The 16,617-nt window shown below is 40.6% G+C and overlaps 1 protein-coding gene across 2 annotated transcripts in view; it reads right to left on the bottom strand.

The window, feature by feature from the left end:
• The window catches only part of LRP5 (LDL receptor related protein 5), a 126,706-nt gene that overhangs the window by 52,126 nt on the left and 57,963 nt on the right, over window positions 1–16,617 (bottom strand). For both annotated transcript variants that reach the window (XM_059849193.1, XM_059849194.1), the window contains exons 6-7: window positions 8,127–8,523; window positions 7,458–7,629 (exon numbers count right to left, since the gene is read on the bottom strand). In XM_059849193.1, the coding sequence (XP_059705176.1) occupies window positions 7,458–7,629; window positions 8,127–8,523 (569 nt within the window). The remainder of the gene's footprint in view (window positions 1–7,457; window positions 7,630–8,126; window positions 8,524–16,617) is intronic.

The following is a 16,617-nucleotide window of genomic DNA, read 5'->3' as shown; positions in this document are numbered from 1 at the left end:
ACAATATAGCCAGTAACTTCAAGAAGGTTACCAAGTTAAAACCTCTCTCAACTATCCTACCTGCAAGTCTGACAAACTCAAAGTTACTCCAGCTTCCATAGAAGCCAACTTTTTCTCAGCAATTGGAAAAACACATACTTGTTCTGTGCTAGAATATACATCAGGTTCTCTTAAAGGGGGGCTCATTTCCACTCTTCATAGGTACAGAAGCCTTTGTACCACTACACACAAAATCCCTCTTTCACATACAGGAAGCTGATCCCAGCAGTGGAAGTAAAGCAGAATTCTCTCCCTAGCAAGAGGAAAAGGGTGATTTGAAATCAGATAGCCTAAAATAATTCTCCAGGGAAAAAGGAGAGCCCCAAACATGTAAAACTCAAATAATTCTTCACCTTTGTAGTTTAATACATCCTCAGGATTTCCTCTCGATAAATATGGCAAAAGCTGCACATACAGAAGTAATTTCTGAGCACTCCACAAAGACCAAATTTAGAAGCTGCCTGTCAGTTGCTTCTTTTTTAAGTTGTCCCTTTAAATGAGTAGTACAAAACAAAAGAGTTCCTGGATAATTACACAAGCTTTAGAGGGTTTTATGGCAATGCAGCAGCTCTAATAAATCACAAATTGTTATAGATTAATGTAAGTTTATACTGGTAGAAATCTGAGTGTGGAGGGACTCAAAGGAGTATTTAAAGTGCATGTTTTTTTCGCTTTGAAGCTATTTGATACAATACCAAGAGGGGCATATAAAAGTTTAAGAGAATGTCTGATCAAAACCATCCTATGGAGGGATCTCATTCAATCAAAATATTATTTGAGAGTTTTCTACTAGTGCATTAAGTGACATGACTAACACAGGCCACATTATCTCCTGTATCATCTAGGTGGGACAAGTCCCTGCTGCAACTGCTTCTACACAATGGGGTTTTGCTGCAAGGCTGGTTTTGCTCTCCTCCTTTACAGATGAGAATTTCTGGTTATTTATGATGCTGAAGGCAAGGTCAACTAATATGAACCTTGCACTTGGAACAGAGAAACAGAATTCCTTGATGTGTTTCAGTTCCCGAAAATTGGGGAAGGGGGAAAGAGAGAAGGCTAATCCAGCATCTCAGCACAACCTCTAAGAAAAAATTCCCTTTACTACAGAAAAGATTTGCCTTTATTATGGAAAACCCATTTATGCTCAACAGTAGCCCAGACAACAGTCTTCACTTCAGACACGTAGCTGCCTTTTCCATATGTATGGCCTAGGCTGCGAAGAAAAGAACTGGCATCTTGAATTTGATTTGTAGTTAGTTATCTGGGAAATGTCAGCCTAAAGAATTAAGAATGTGCTCATGGCACCTCATGCTGCTACGGAGACATGGCACATACCTTGAGGATGAAGCCCCCACATCCCTGTCAACTGGGCTGCTGCATTTCAGCCAGAAGGTGATAAAGAACAGACTAATTGAGTTTAGGCCATCATTCATCTGCAGAGGCATTCCACCTTCCCTACCCATCCTATCCCATCCAGAACAGCAGAAAAAAATTTTCTCAAGAAAATTTTGCTGAAGAATGGGAAGTTTTATGCATCTCCAAGAGCACTGCTGAACACAGGATGGAACCAGCCACAGCTTGGGTGTGTTCCTTATAATTAACACTTTCTTCTTCGACACTGCCATAACTTTCACTTGCTTAGGGCTCAGATGTAAGTTCACCTGGCAGGTAACACTGAAAAGGGACAGGAGGAAATACACTTTCATAAGTTTATCTCCTTGGTCAATGAGTCTTCTGCTCTGTCAAGACTTTCTTTCTACTTAGCTTAAAGCAGAAAAGTGTGACCTAAAACATCTAATTCTGTGAAACTGGATCTGACTTTCTTCAACAGTTCCCACACCTGGCACAAGTCCTCTAGGAGTAAATAACACTCATGGGGTGCGAGGTATAAAATAACATATTGAAATGCCTAATTAAGCAGTAAGCAAAACACAGACAAACTCATCTTGTCATTAGAAGAGAGGAGCTAGAAGGCTCTGTGCTCATGAGCAGGATATGTGCATTGTTTGTTAGCAGATGGAGTCTGGCTTTATTTCTGTGCTCCAGAAAGAGGTCATATCACATCAGGAAATCCTGAACCAAAGTTCAGGGTTTAGGAACATGTAACAGACTCAGAAGAGTTTCAATTCACTAAAAGCCATTAAGATCTGAAATCACTCACCAGTGTGACCTGCTGCACATTACAGATCATTGTGTGTCATCTCAGCAGTCTGTTCCACACTACAGACTGGTGTCTACAAGGCTGGACAAACTGAAATATCATTTCTATGATAGCAAATTAGTCAAGATCATTCCAAACATGCATGAGCAGAAAATTCTTCATTGCAGAGGAAGTTGAGACATCCCTGGGAGTCAGAAGTGAGGCGCTTACTCCTGACCTCAAATCTGGTGATGAGTCTGGTGTTGCAAGCAGAACACAGCCAACAGACAGATAGATGACAGAGTGGGGATTCTTAAGCAAGAGAGAATAAAGATCCTCTTTCCCTGGCTGCCAGGTTTCCTTCTTTCTACAGGTGCACACCCCTGTGAGGCTGTACATAATTTTGTAGAATTAGTATTTGTTTTAGTCAAAGATACAGCTCTCTTCCCTCCCTCCCTAAAAGTCTGTGTTCCATGCCAGCAAAGTCCCTCTGGGAAAGGCAAACATAACTGATTTATCATCAGTCTTCTCAAACTGTCACAGAATTCAAAGAATCACTAGGTTGGAAAAGACCTTCAAGATCATCGAGTCCAACCCATACCCTAACACCTCAACTAAACCATGGTACCAAGTGCCACATCCAGTCTTTCACACATTCAGGGATTCAGGTGGTGGCTCCACCACCTCCCCAGGCAGACAATTCCAATACTTTATCACTCCTTCAGTAAAAAAAATCCCTGTAACAACATTTTAAAGTAGTCCTTCCTTCAAATGACTCCTCCCATCCATTCTACAACTGCTATGCAGCTCCCAGTCTAAGTCTGGTCTCAAACTCACCAGTACAGATTATACCCCTCCAGAGAGTTGGTTATACAGCAGGTCTTGGGACACTGCTACAAACAGAGCTCTCATGTGACAGAAGTTTGCTAAGCAGCTCCCTTCAGGCAAAACAAAATTCCCCATCCACCTACAACAGCATTCATGCTTGCTGGTTCCTCAAGCTAAAGGCAGAGCAATACAGAGACCTGACAGCTACTTCAGATGAATAAAAACACAGAGGAACACAATGCTCACAAACCACACAGGCAATCCCCAACAAAAAAACCATACCCAACAGCCTTGCACATGCACACACGTCACTCCTCCAACAGCACAGCTTAACGCCAGTCAGAAGAGCAGAAGAGCACTGCAAACAGAAAAAGCAGAAGTGGCATCATCCAAAGGAGCTGCAGGAATACAGAGCTGAACAGAGCTCTACGAACTGCAGGGATGAACACGAGGTTTGCCAGCCCAATTCTGACACATGCTACTCAACATGAACACATTGTATGTCAACATCATGTGGTGCAGATCACTTCAGATATGTAGCTCTTGCAGCTGGAAAGAATTTAATCTACCAGTTTATCAGAAGTAAAAAATACAGGATGTAGAAAAAAGTATAGGAGATACATATATGATTCATCTAAGGACCACACTGTAAGTTTCAATTCATAACACTTCTTTGCCACTCGAATATCACTGAAAAGTTTCAAAAAAGCCCACTGAAATTAAGGCTCCCCCACTGTTATAAATAAAAATAATTTTATTAATGCACCTGCCTATTTAGACTGATCTAAGATTGTAGATCTGTTCTTTCAGTTAAGGGGATCCTGCATTCCTTATTTTTATATCCATTTAACTTTTCTGTTCTCATATATTAATAGAAATATGCAGTGTGGGAATTATTTACATTAATACAAGAATAAACTAGGTCTTCTGAAATGTATTTATAGAAAAGCAATGCTTTGAGATTTATACAGCTAATTAGCATGTGGCAATAAGTTTAAATAAGTTGTTCTCCCCATAAGATTTGTCTGTTTCAGTAAACCAGTACAGAATATCTCCCAAGTAGTTTATTACATTGCATAGTTTTTTTAATCCTTTGCTGAAAAATAAAACACACATACAAAAATATATCAGTTATGAGAAAATGTTTCATGTATAAACTAAATACTGCATCTTTTAGGTCAAATAACTGGAAAATAAAGTGTAATATGTGAAGTATACTTGGACTTGTTTAGAAAAAGCAGCTTTAAGTTAGTTTAATTATTATTTTTTCTCCTCAGTACAACTGACTTCTACAAATTCTACTCCTATATTTAAGTTGCAAATTGTTCCAAATAGCCTTTTATATTATTTGTGCAGAATGTGATCAACAACACACTAATTATAAAGCTTGTTTCCTGAAAACTCAAGGGCAGCCCCCACAACTGCACCTGGGGAAGAAATTCCAGCGAGCTCCATGATCATGATCCAGTGCTGACTTACACTTAAAGCACCCTATAGACTTGCACAGACTTACTGTATGTGATATGTTATTGTGTATGTGATACTTATGGGATTATGGATCTCCAACAATAAAAAAAACCCAAAAACAAACAAACAAAGGACATTTGTCAACAGAGGGGAAAGGGAAGAGAGTAACGAGGGGAAGCTGCCAGAAGGGATACTCTGCTGAATGCTTATTCCAAGAATATTGCACAAGCTCAACTAAAATGCATACATAATGACAGGCAGCTGAAAATTTCATAATTGCTCATTATGCAACTAAACCTTAGGCACTTTAGGCAAATATTGAAGAAATAATACATGGGAAACCTGGCTTGCCATAAACTTTTTAAAAGAAGAATTAGGAAACTATACACGTGGGCCTTTGCTTCTCTCTCTGCTGGAATCCTGTAATCCTTATTAATCTGTTGTTTGTTCCTGGAAAGTAACTTTTCTCTGTCAGAAAAATCCAAAGTTCAGCTGGATTAATCCATGCCCTTTACTTGTAGCTGAAGCTGTGTGGACAAACACATGGTTTTGAGAGACACGACTCAAAATTTGCTATCTATTTTCTATTTGCCATACTCTTTGTCAAAGTGATTTTAAAAAATAAACTTAAAACCTGGGAACAGTGTTACCACAGGGTGCCAAATTTGCAGCGAAAGCCCCGTAGGCTCCTGTCACACAAAATTTTGACAAGCCTTGCCAAGTGGTTTCTCCAGGATGCAAGCTGCTCGCGGAGTGACTGGGCCCTTTGTGCGGCAGTTGAGCGCTGCAGATGGGAAGGTTAGCAAAGGGGTTTGACAGGAAGGGTAACTGCTGCTTTCACCCTGTGAAGTTCTCCATGCACAAATGAAACACAGTCTCCTGGTACAGGGGGATGCTTGGTGTACCCTCAACAGCTCTGCAGAGATTGTCTTCTAACTGAGGAAGAGTGCACCCAAAAGCAATGACACAGTGTGTTAGCAGAACTGAACAAAACCAGCCCTGAAACCAACCCGCCCACCCAGGGACATTCACAGGGCATTTCACACACGAGGTCCAGGAAAAACAGGACAGACGCCTTCAGCCTATCAAATTTCCAAGCTGTACAAAGTTCATTCACTGTTTAAGAACTTTAAATTCAAACAGGCCTTCCCAGCAAAAGTAAGATGACTCCCTGCAGATCTAGAATACCAGAGGCTAGAGCAGAATACCAAGCAGAGGTACACACAAATATGCACAAGCTGTATTCACCCTAATGGTTTGTTCTATGTAGAAAGCAGTTGAAGGCATGCCATGTGATGAAAGCAATTCTCAATTACATCTAACAGCAATTTGGGATCCCACCTTCAGCACAAGGCAGCACCTTCTCTGCCTTCTGCAGTACAATGCACCTGCAGAGTGCAACTTTCTGAACTGGGTAGGGGCAAAACACTTGGTTGAAGACTTCCTTCTTCAGGAGCACTCAGCATAAATCTGAACATCGTTTAAGATGAAGCAAGATCTCTCTCCTTGAAGTGTAGCAAGAGAGTAAACCACCCACAACATCATCAGCTTTTATTTTCTTTTGTGACCTAATGAGCTACAAAATAGTTAGAGCTTACTATCTACCGTCCATATATGCTGATTTTAGGTGAGAACAGAAATTAAATTTATCCAGTAACATGCTTCAAGTTAGTTTTAGGTGTCTATTGGGAAAAAAGAGAAATGCCAGTACCCAGTTGGGTCAACTACAGTATAAAATATAAATATGTATCCTCGACTTGAAGTCAGCTGATTTTTGTTTCTGACAAGCTGTGGATGCAACATACATACATACAGAACCAATCACTGAGACACAGTGGCTGCTACTAAAATGGCATTTTCTTGGCAACAAAACATAAGCATGGAAAAATGAGTTTTTGCTGAGTGGCAGCAGCAGCAAGTGAAACTGGAAATGCCCCACCTCAAATGACATACAGTGAGGTTTCGTGCGTATTAGGGCCAGTGGAGTAGCATGAAAGAAAAACAGAGTGAATAAAAAGCCCTTACATTGGTTTCTCTGGTTTTCTTAGACTTTGATGTCAAACCAAACAGGATTGCTGGATCTGCTGCCTGCCGGTGAAGTAAGACAGACTGAACAGATTGCCTAACCCCACGAAACACAAGGCAGCCCCAGCTATAAAAGGTGGCATCTGGAATCCTCCCTGTCCTGCAAGCTGAAAGGTAAGGGCAGACAGGATCTCTCTGGTAGTCATCAAACTCAGTATTAGCTACTGACAAACAATGAAGTTAAATTTCTGGAGCTAGCAGACAGTCTGGTTTCCTCTCTTCCTGATGGCAAAATCTTTAGAAAGCAGTCATTCTCAAAGTCTATTTATCTAATTTATCAAAAAATGTTACACATGCTACTACCCCAAACAACATTAAAACTCAATTGATTTCACAGGCCGTGACCAAGGTAGAAATTTCCCTCCTCAAATTCAGGCACAGACTGCCTATATTGTTTTCAAAGCAGTAGGTACATTAAAATTTACCTCTTGTCCACAAGTCTGGACATCACATAAGCATTAATATCCTGAAATATGGCTTTCCTGGGCCTCCACATCCACTGGCTCCTGTACACGAACCTTGCACTGTCTTTTGCATCCAGCAATTTTAAATAGCAGTTCCAAGCACCACAGACAAGCCAAAACATCTTTTAAATAAATTTTACCTGAGTGTCCCAATTTGTTGCAAAAGCCTCAGGTGAAATCTGAGATTTCAAGCAATTAAATTACACTTGGAGCAAAGTAGGCATAACAAACATACCATTTCTTGAAGAAATTTTCTGAACCACATGAATGTACTTCCTTTGTTCTCAAATATGTCTTGTTATGCTAAGTATAATTTTAATATTAATGAAACAACAGACTCTCCAAAAATGGGTAAGTCTACCCCAGGACAAAGCTGCATATGAGAACTGCATTTGTTTTCTTCAAATGCACCCAAGTATGGCTCTGTTACTCACCTCAATTTTATCTGTTTTTGCATCTCCCCAGTAAAGCTTGTTTTTCTCAAGATCCAGTGCCAAGCCATTAGGCCACCCAAGGGAAGTATTCACCAGAACTCGCCTTTCTGAGCCATCCAAATAAGCACATTCTATCTTTGGGCTTTCACCCCAGTCCGTCCAATACATGTAGCTGTAAATAAAAAAAAATTTTAAAAAAATTAGGGAAAAAAAAAAGGAGAACAATTAATGCATGCAACAGGCAAGACAAGAGTGAAGGTCTGTGCTGCTTTTGAAAGAATTTGCTTTTTGCTTCCCCAGCAGCAGCAAACAAGCCAGCTTAAACAGTAATCAGTGAAGACAATATAAAGTTTGAGCAATAAATGAATTAAACTACGGAAAATATGCAGTGGCCCAATTCCTTCACAGTTAGGATAACACTGAAGATGCAGAGAACAGATAATTCAACCAAAAAACCCAATGTATAGGTTCACTGAGGAACACTATATTTAGAAGTCACCTTTTAAGTACACATTATTAGAGGGATGAATCAAGGGAAAACCAGTCATTTCCTGACTATCTGACAAACAGTACAGGCATCATCCTGCAATTTGCACGTTTTCACTTTCAGGAGACCATGAGCTGGATCCCAAGACCTACCACAGGGCTCTCACTAAAGACCCAACTTACCCCATAACAGGATTGAGCACTATGGCTCGAGGTTCATCCAGGTTTTCTGAGATAAGAATCTTCCTGGACGTCCCGTTCAGCCGGGTCACCTCGATGCGGTCTGTGCCAGTATCAGTCCAGTACAGGTTCCTGGCCACCCAGTCCACAGCAATCCCATCGGGATGGTTGATCTCCGTGGTCACCAGAGTCTGGGCCCCAGTGCCATCAAGATAGGCCCGACGAATTGCCCGGACATCATCATCAGTCCAGTAGATGTAGCCTTCCACAGGGTCATAGTCAATGGCAATGGCGTGTCTGATGTTGTCTATCTGCAGAATAATGTCAGTGAAATCTGGCATGTCCAGGGAAATCCTCCTCAAGTCGGTTCTTCTGGCGAGCAGCAAGACTTCCTCAGCACCTGGGGAGAAAAGCATTCATGGCATCATTTCCATTGCTATTGATGGGAAGATTTCAGTGGAACACAGCAGGCTGTGAACTGCTACTGTCACTATAACAAGAAGAGATTTCCTTAAATAAGGACATCAAGCTTTCATGAAAATATAGATTTGCTTGTATTTTAGATGACAATTATTCCTAGCCTTCTAAAGTAATACAGACCATAGCAATCTGTCTCTAGAATCCAAAAATAAAACAATTTGGTGGGTTCAGGTCCAAATATTTCATCACATTATAGAGACTTGCTCAGCCAAATGTCTCGCTAGCTCCGTCAGTGCCCTAGACAAGTTTTCACACATGCCCTGTGCAGTAAATGACAGGGGCTAACAGAAGACTGGATATTTTGTAAACAAATTCCATTAATGATTTACTCCAGACAGTCCAACAAGAAAACAAGTCACAACCACAGCAAGTATTTATCATTTGGCCACAGATGATGCAAAGCAATTCTAAGGCAATAGGATTGTTGTTCTTTTCTGTCTTCTATTTTTTTCTGCCCACTGCAAAGCTTTCCTGCTTGTGGAAAGGGTGCCAAACAACAACTTGGAGTACATTTCAAGGACAAATGGCATCTTCAGTTGACTGAAGTGGAAGCTTCTTTTATTAATGCAATAAAAGGGGACAGAGCAAATGTGCAGTTGCTTAATAAAGTTTCCCCACATCCACCCATGCATGCTTCAGTACAAAACGTATGTGAGGTTTTTCCTACTTCTGTTACCAAGTTTATGCTGGGTATTTTGAAAACCGACAAGAAAGTTTTATTGTTTAGCAATACTCCAAAACTGGAAAGCTAAATAAAAGTCATTTGTTGTATTTCATCCAGACCAGCAAACACCACTAGGAGGTGACAATTTCCAGCTTCCCTCAACAGCTGAGACTGAATGAAAATGGCCATCATGGGGACATATCTAAGACTAACAGAAATTCAAATACTCATGAGAACATTCTTCTATAAATATTTCACACCTAGACATGCTTATGTAGTTCTGAAGACACAGAAGTTGAATCTATTGTACAACACAACCAAATTTACATTCACTATGTGTGCTGGATTTGAGTTTGGAAATCCGGGTTTAGCCTCCACCTATCACCTCAGAAGCTCTGAAAAGAAATAGTGTTCAGGGCACAAGTGTATAATGACAGAAAGGATCTAAAAGAGCAGTGTTTTAACATCATTTAAGCCCTTGGAACTACCTCAAGCCATCACAACTCCTGGGTGAAGCAGTGCTGCTCTCCTCCTTGCTTCCTCTCACTTCTGTATCACCCGGTCTCACATGCAAGCCCAGCATGGCCTTGTACCATGGCTGTGTGCTGCAAACCACACCAAAGAGCTGCTCCAAACAAAAACTAACTCAGTAGAAATGAAGCCATCAGCCTAAGCTAACAACCAAACCTGCAGGGCTCCACAAACACCTGTGCTGGCACAGTGAGGGGCTCCAGCAAGAATGATTCTCCCAGTTAGCATCAGCTGACAAGGTCTGGCAAGGACAGCATCACTTTGAGGCAAGGCTTAGGCAGAGGAGAGGAACAAAAACTCAGAGGTGAAAAACCCCCTGGAGAAAAGCGAGGAATGAAAGCCCATGCATTCATGACAGCAAAGCAAGAGAGACAAAGCAACTACAGCAGAACCAAAGACCTCATGTAACAAAGTTTTATGTCTAGCTTCTATGCTTCTGAAATAATTCATTATGGGAGTCAAAATAAAAACTGTTTAGTGCAAGTTAAGTAAAAATTCAGGCCTCAGAAGTCAACATGGAAAGGGTGATATATCTGGTCATCTAAGTGTTGTACAGACACAGAAGGGTTGTCAATTATACATTTAAAAAGCAGTTGAGATGTTGGTTTTGCTTTTTATTTAAGAGAACACCTGGAACACATGGCCCCCTGTCTCAGGGAGGATGATGAGTCAAGAGTTTCTGGGTTAGGATTAAAGAGCAGACCAGGCAGGGTGACGCTGCTGTGTGTGTTTGTTAAGGACCCCAGATGAGGAGAAGCAAGTGAATGAAGTCTTTTACAGACAACTGGAAGGAGCCTTACAGTCACACACCCTGGTTTTATGGGTGACTCCAGCCACCCCATCTCTGCTGGGGGAGCTGAGCACACACAGTGCACGAGGCTCCTGCAGAGCACTGATGCCAACTTTCTAACACAGGTGGTGGGGAAGCAGCAAGGAAAGATGTGCTGCTGGACCTTGTACTAACTAACAACAAAGAACTGGCTGGGGTGTGAATGGTGGGGGCAGCCTTGGCTGCAGTGACCATGACATGGTGCAGCACAGGATCCTGCAAAGAAATGGGGTCCTGAGTAAGGTCCCAAAGAGATAACTGATCTCTTCAGGCATCTTCTTGAAACAATCTCATGGGAACATGCCCTGGAGGGAAGAGGTGTCCAAGAGAGATGGCTAATACTCAAGGAACAGCATGGCAGCTGTTCATACACCAAAAGCACTCAAGTTTATATCCACCTTAACCTCTGAATTTCTACTATATCAATGTGTCTGCAATCATAACCTTAATACTGAAGTTACAAGTACTGTGAAGCACAGGACCATCAAATACATGCCTAGCAAGTGATAACACAGCAATTACCAATATTACATGTATTTCTAGGATAACCAACATTACAAGTCTCATTGCATGGGAACAAACAGATAAGAATCAAATGCATATGTTTTGCCTCTTCACACAAGGGATTGCAGGGTCACCTTGGTTCACTGTAAACAAGTTCGGGGGAAGCAACCATCAGTCTAAGGCCCAGATTGTGTCTAGAAATGCTGACTAGACAACAGGCTGAAAGACACTATTAACACCCCCTAAAACTCACAAGTAGTACCAAAACAGCCTTCACTTCCTCACAGCAGCAATAATTAGACTCAGATTTATCTCACCCAGCTCTGTGGTAGGTTCACCTCTGCATGAGACCATGTGCTTATTTGCACACAAAGCATTATTTTGACCAGGAACAGGACAGCCCAGCCACCTTGAATCAGCTACATGACTAGAATCTTCTTGCAAATCAAAAGAAACCATTTGTTTCTGACACGTTCAGCTGCTCTTTTTCTCCAAGCAAACACTACTGCAGATATAGTCCCAACCTCAGTTCTGTCCCATGGACAGATACAGCTGAAAATAAACAGGAAGAAGAAAACTTCTCCCTGCTGATCGAGTGAACAAGAAGAAAATCTTCAGCTGACAATTGGGACATTTTGTTGGTAGTTGAATGAAATATCTCTTGGTAATTTCTTCTATTTTCTAATTTAACTGAGGCTTGTGGAGGAAAAGAAATAATAAGGGGAATGAGCTACCTGGTTAATTCTGTAGGGATGTTTAAAATTAAGTGAAATATTACACAAAAAGACTCTTGACAGACAGGCACCTACATCCTTGAACAATCAAATACACATGAAGAGAGAAAATGTTACCCCAGCATGTATCACAAAGTTACATCCCCCAGCTGAAAGCCTGTAAAAGATTGTCATCAGAAGTAATTTTTGATAGGTGCAAAAAATCCTGTCTTTTATTACAACACAGTTTACAATTACAGTTGGTTGCAACTGCATTTGACTCCATTAACAAATTTCTGCTAAAGAGTTGGCAGCAGGCTCTGAGCACAGCACCAAGAGGTGAGAACTTGACACTGGTTCTCTCTAAAAACCTGGACAAACACGCTTGTCTGGCTCATTAGTTTTATCTGTATCATGGAGGCATTTTGATTATTAATGCTGGTAGGAATGTTTTCAAGGCTGCAGAAGTGCTGTGCTGCAACTTGCCCAGTGTTATCCTAGATACCCTAGAATCTGCTTAACACATTACAGCCAGCAATTTACCTAGCTGGCTAAAGTGCTAAAGTGCTGCTAAAGTGCTGTAACATACATTTAATTAACTTCATCTTCCAAACCTCTCACTGCAGTCACTTCTCTAAGCACATGATCAAGAGATTCCCAACAGAACTGCTAACTGTTACAACATGGTCATTTATAACACCACACAATGAACAAAAGCCTTTTTGGAGGGGAGTGGGAAATGCAAGCTATTCCAACATCACAACTGCAGCAACCAAACACTTCAGTAGAAGTTTATGAGAAGTTTTCTATGCAAACCATAAATAGAAAACCAGGAGGAACTAGATCAATCTAAAACTTCCATTTAGAAAACATTTTAAAATATCCATACTCAAACTGTTTTACTTTTTCAACTGGTTTAAATTTTGAACCACTTATTTTTCTCTATTCAGTTCAGATCTTCAAGAGAAATTTTTAGTAGATGTAATAACAATAAGAGCTGATGAGCTGCTCTGGTTGACATACAATCACAGAAAGTTTTGGGTTGGAAGGGACCTTGAAGATCATCTAATTCCAACCCCTCTGTCAGAGGCAGGGATGCCACCCACTAGATCAGGTTGCTCACAGTCCCAACCAACCTGGCCTTCAACTCTTCCAGGGATGGGGCATCAGAACAACATCTGAGCTTACAAAAAAAAAAAAACAACCAAAAAAACAACAACAACAAAAAAAAAACCAACAAATAAGAAGACTCTAAACTCTATTTACAATTAATAAATCCTAGAGAAACCTTTTGGTTTTGGCACTTACACAAGATGCTTTCCTGCCATACCCAGAAATCAGTATTTTTTGTATCTATGCTAGGATATCATTCTTGCTTTGATTTGGTTGGTTTGTGCTTTTGTTATTAAAAATTCATGCTTCACTGCTGGAAATGGCAACTGTATTCTATTTGCAAAACTAACTGCAATCAGAGCTGACAGCAGCAAAACAGGCCATCTCACCAGCTTGACAAGACCCCTTTTTATTCTTCCCTTGGCCCACTTCACATTTGACAAGTAACAAGACATCTATAACACAGTAACAAATGCTCCAATTTATTCACCCAACCTGAACATGTGGACCGCAGTGGCTGCCTCTGTTAATCTTTGCCAGAAAAGGCCAGGCTAGTCCTTTCCCATTTGCCTGCCTGCTAATTAGGCTAGAACAATGACCTATTGTAGGACTCATCCCAGTTTTATGTATATGCATGAGCATGCACCTGCATGTACAGACTCAGTCTCAGTACAAACGGCTCTGGAAATCTCTAGACTTGTGGGGAGAAAATCAGATACACTCTAAAAACAGGAGAGGTTTTAGCTCCAAAGAACAAAATGGTAAGTGCTTTTTGAAAAGAGTGTGTTAGAATTACTTTGACTGCAGGCAACTCCCTTACAAGCTGGTTGGGCACAGCTACCTCAGCACTCTCGATAAACAAAAAAGATTTATCAAAAAAGCAAGGGATTTTGTTGGTTGCTGCAATACAATGAATTATCTAGCAAACTTCCAGTGTATGGCAAAAGGGGGCCAGAGTATGGTTTTGGGAGAAAACATGGAGTGTATGAACACTGGTAACACTGCCATGCTGTTTAATAAGCTTTCCAATATTCAAAACAACTACAACACCTTGCACAAGGGTTTGGGTTTAACATTAGTCACTCTTCACACCAAAATAAAAAATGATGCAATGAAACTGACTGGATATAAATCAACAAAACTCTGTAAAACCCCCTTCTTGTTTTTCAACCTCCTCAGAAAACAGTAATATTTAAGGAGTTGAAAGAAACTTTAGCAATACCTAGAAATAAATGGAAAATCTTTTTACACCTTACTAGAGCCAGTTACAACATGAACAGCACTATGCATTCCAGTCCAGGCTTTTATTTCTCTTTCAGTCTGAGAGGAAGACAGGACTGCTTCTTCTTACTGTGTGACAGTGGTGGGCTGGGAAAGGCTGGCCATGTCCTCTCCAACTGGACACGGCACATGCAATTTAAAACCAAGGACTGCGTGCAGTGGGAGTGTGCAACCAGCAAAATAGAAACAGGAAAGGTTTCTTTGAAAGAATGTTTTGAGTGGCCACATTCAGACAGGACTTGATTTAATTGAAAGGTAAGTAAGCATAAGGAAAACTAACAATTGTGACAAAGAACGGAAATACCAGAGCGCTTACGTAACTCATAAATTACATCATTTCTGTCTGCATGGTACAGGGAAAAGCTATTGTCTCCTGTTTCTTCCACTATCATAGCAGCAGACTTCTAACTTTGCCTGAACCAGAAAAACACCTACAAATCAGAGTCTTGACACATTGACACAGCCACCAAAATGAATCCCACAAATGGAATATTAGTTAAACTGCACAGCTGACAAGATCATTAGCACAAAGCAGCTGACTAGGACAAAAGTAATGTTTCTTCCAGAAAAAGCTGGAAGTTGCAAGACAGAAATCACAGTTACCCTGTTCTAGTTTAGAATGGAGCTTCTGTGAGATGTGTTCAGTTTTACATGCCCAGGACTATACTTGTGAGCACAAAGGTTTGAGAAGTTACTACTGACAGAGGAGTAGACAACTCTTAGGAAGATTTACTCAAAACAGCACTAATATAAGTCATAAATGCATTAGCCAGAATCAAAGGTCAGCACAGCCATCTGGCTACTGCTGTACCAAGCAAAGAAGCTGCCCTTACACACAGGATTCATCCACAGAGCTCAAAGCACTTGAACAACTAGGTATTACCCTGCCCTGGGGTCTGTATATTCTCTGTGTGCTTTGAAAAAAGAAAAGAGAAAGTTGGAAATGCTAAGTGGTAAATCTGTTATCTTATGGATATCATACTCCCAGTTTTTTACTCTTTATTAACAAAAACAAATTAACATCCCTTTGCACAGAATTCTTAACAGCTCACTGCAAGCCATAGGAAGAAGGATGGGCCAAGAAAAAGTCTGCCAAAAATCCCTACTGCTAGAAAAAGGGTAGGCTTTGGATTGTGGTGTTTCCTCACAAAGCAAGGTTTTTAAAGTTGACATTACCTGCTCTCTGCTGCAGACAGAAAATTCCACTGGCTCAGAGTAAGGAATCACTGACTTTGGAACTGCCATCCATTTTACAACCTAGTTTCTGTTAAACAGTTTTGGCAGTAACACCTCAAATGCAGAGACAGGAATCAAAAATTCATTGCAACTCAACAAGATACATAATTAATATATTTTTTAAATGAACAGAAATACAGTAGGTTTTCTACAATCCCACTTCTATTGACTTCTAATTGCAGATGTTTCCCATTCAGCAAGAGACCTTCAACATATTAAGTTTCTTTGCACTGCTGTCATCCTTTACACAAACATAAATAAATATTTACACCCCACGAGCCCTCTCTGAGGCTGAAAACTGTGCAGTGCTTTGAAATTTAAGCATTATTTACTACGTGCCAAGTCTGATGGAGGCCCAGAAAATTCAATTCTGAGCTGACACAATCAAGGAAAAAGCAAAACAGCAAAACAAAACAGACAAAAAAAAGATACAAACAGCTGCAAATTAGGGTTTGCAAATCTAGGGAGAGTCTCAATCCCACATTGATGCAGTAAAACAGAGAGACAGCCACCCAGTGCTGGAAGAAGCAGTCAAGCCACAGCAGCTTAGGCAGTTATCACTGGGTCTTGGTGACTTTGCCTGTGTATGTTCCCAGCACAAAGAGAATGCAAGATAACGAAGTTTACACATAAACCTTTTCAGTGCAGACCCAGGGTGTGGTTCTATTGCAGCATAAAACCAGATTCAATCCAGAGACTCAAGAGAGCTGAAAAGGGAGAGCGTCGCTATTTCCTTTATACACACACACCAAAAAGAAAAAACAAAACAAAACAAAAAACCCAAACAAAAAAACCCTAACCACAAAAATAAGCACTAACTAGACAGTGTTTCAGAGTCCTGGAAAGTAGTCATCAATTTGAAACATGCACCAACAAAGCTTGAAAAGAAAGTTTCATTCACCATAGCCCAGGAAAACCACCAAGAACAGAACTAGAAGATGATGTGGCAGACCTTCAAGAATGCTCCTCACTCCCTCCAGGTTTGTTCCTTTTGGCATGTTTCTAATGGCCTTTATCCAGTGAAAGTATAAATAAGGCCATTTCCATATGAGGCTATTTCATTTTGTCGCTACACAAAGTGGTCCCCATTCAGAAGCATAAAAGTTGCTATGAATAGAAAACAATGTAATCCTTTCATATCAA

Source organism: Haemorhous mexicanus, chromosome 6 (assembly GCF_027477595.1).
Source record: "Haemorhous mexicanus isolate bHaeMex1 chromosome 6, bHaeMex1.pri, whole genome shotgun sequence".
Lineage (NCBI taxonomy): Eukaryota > Metazoa > Chordata > Aves > Passeriformes > Fringillidae > Haemorhous > Haemorhous mexicanus.
The sequence above is the reverse complement of the archived record's forward strand: the minus strand, read 5'-3'. Positions and strand labels throughout refer to the sequence as shown.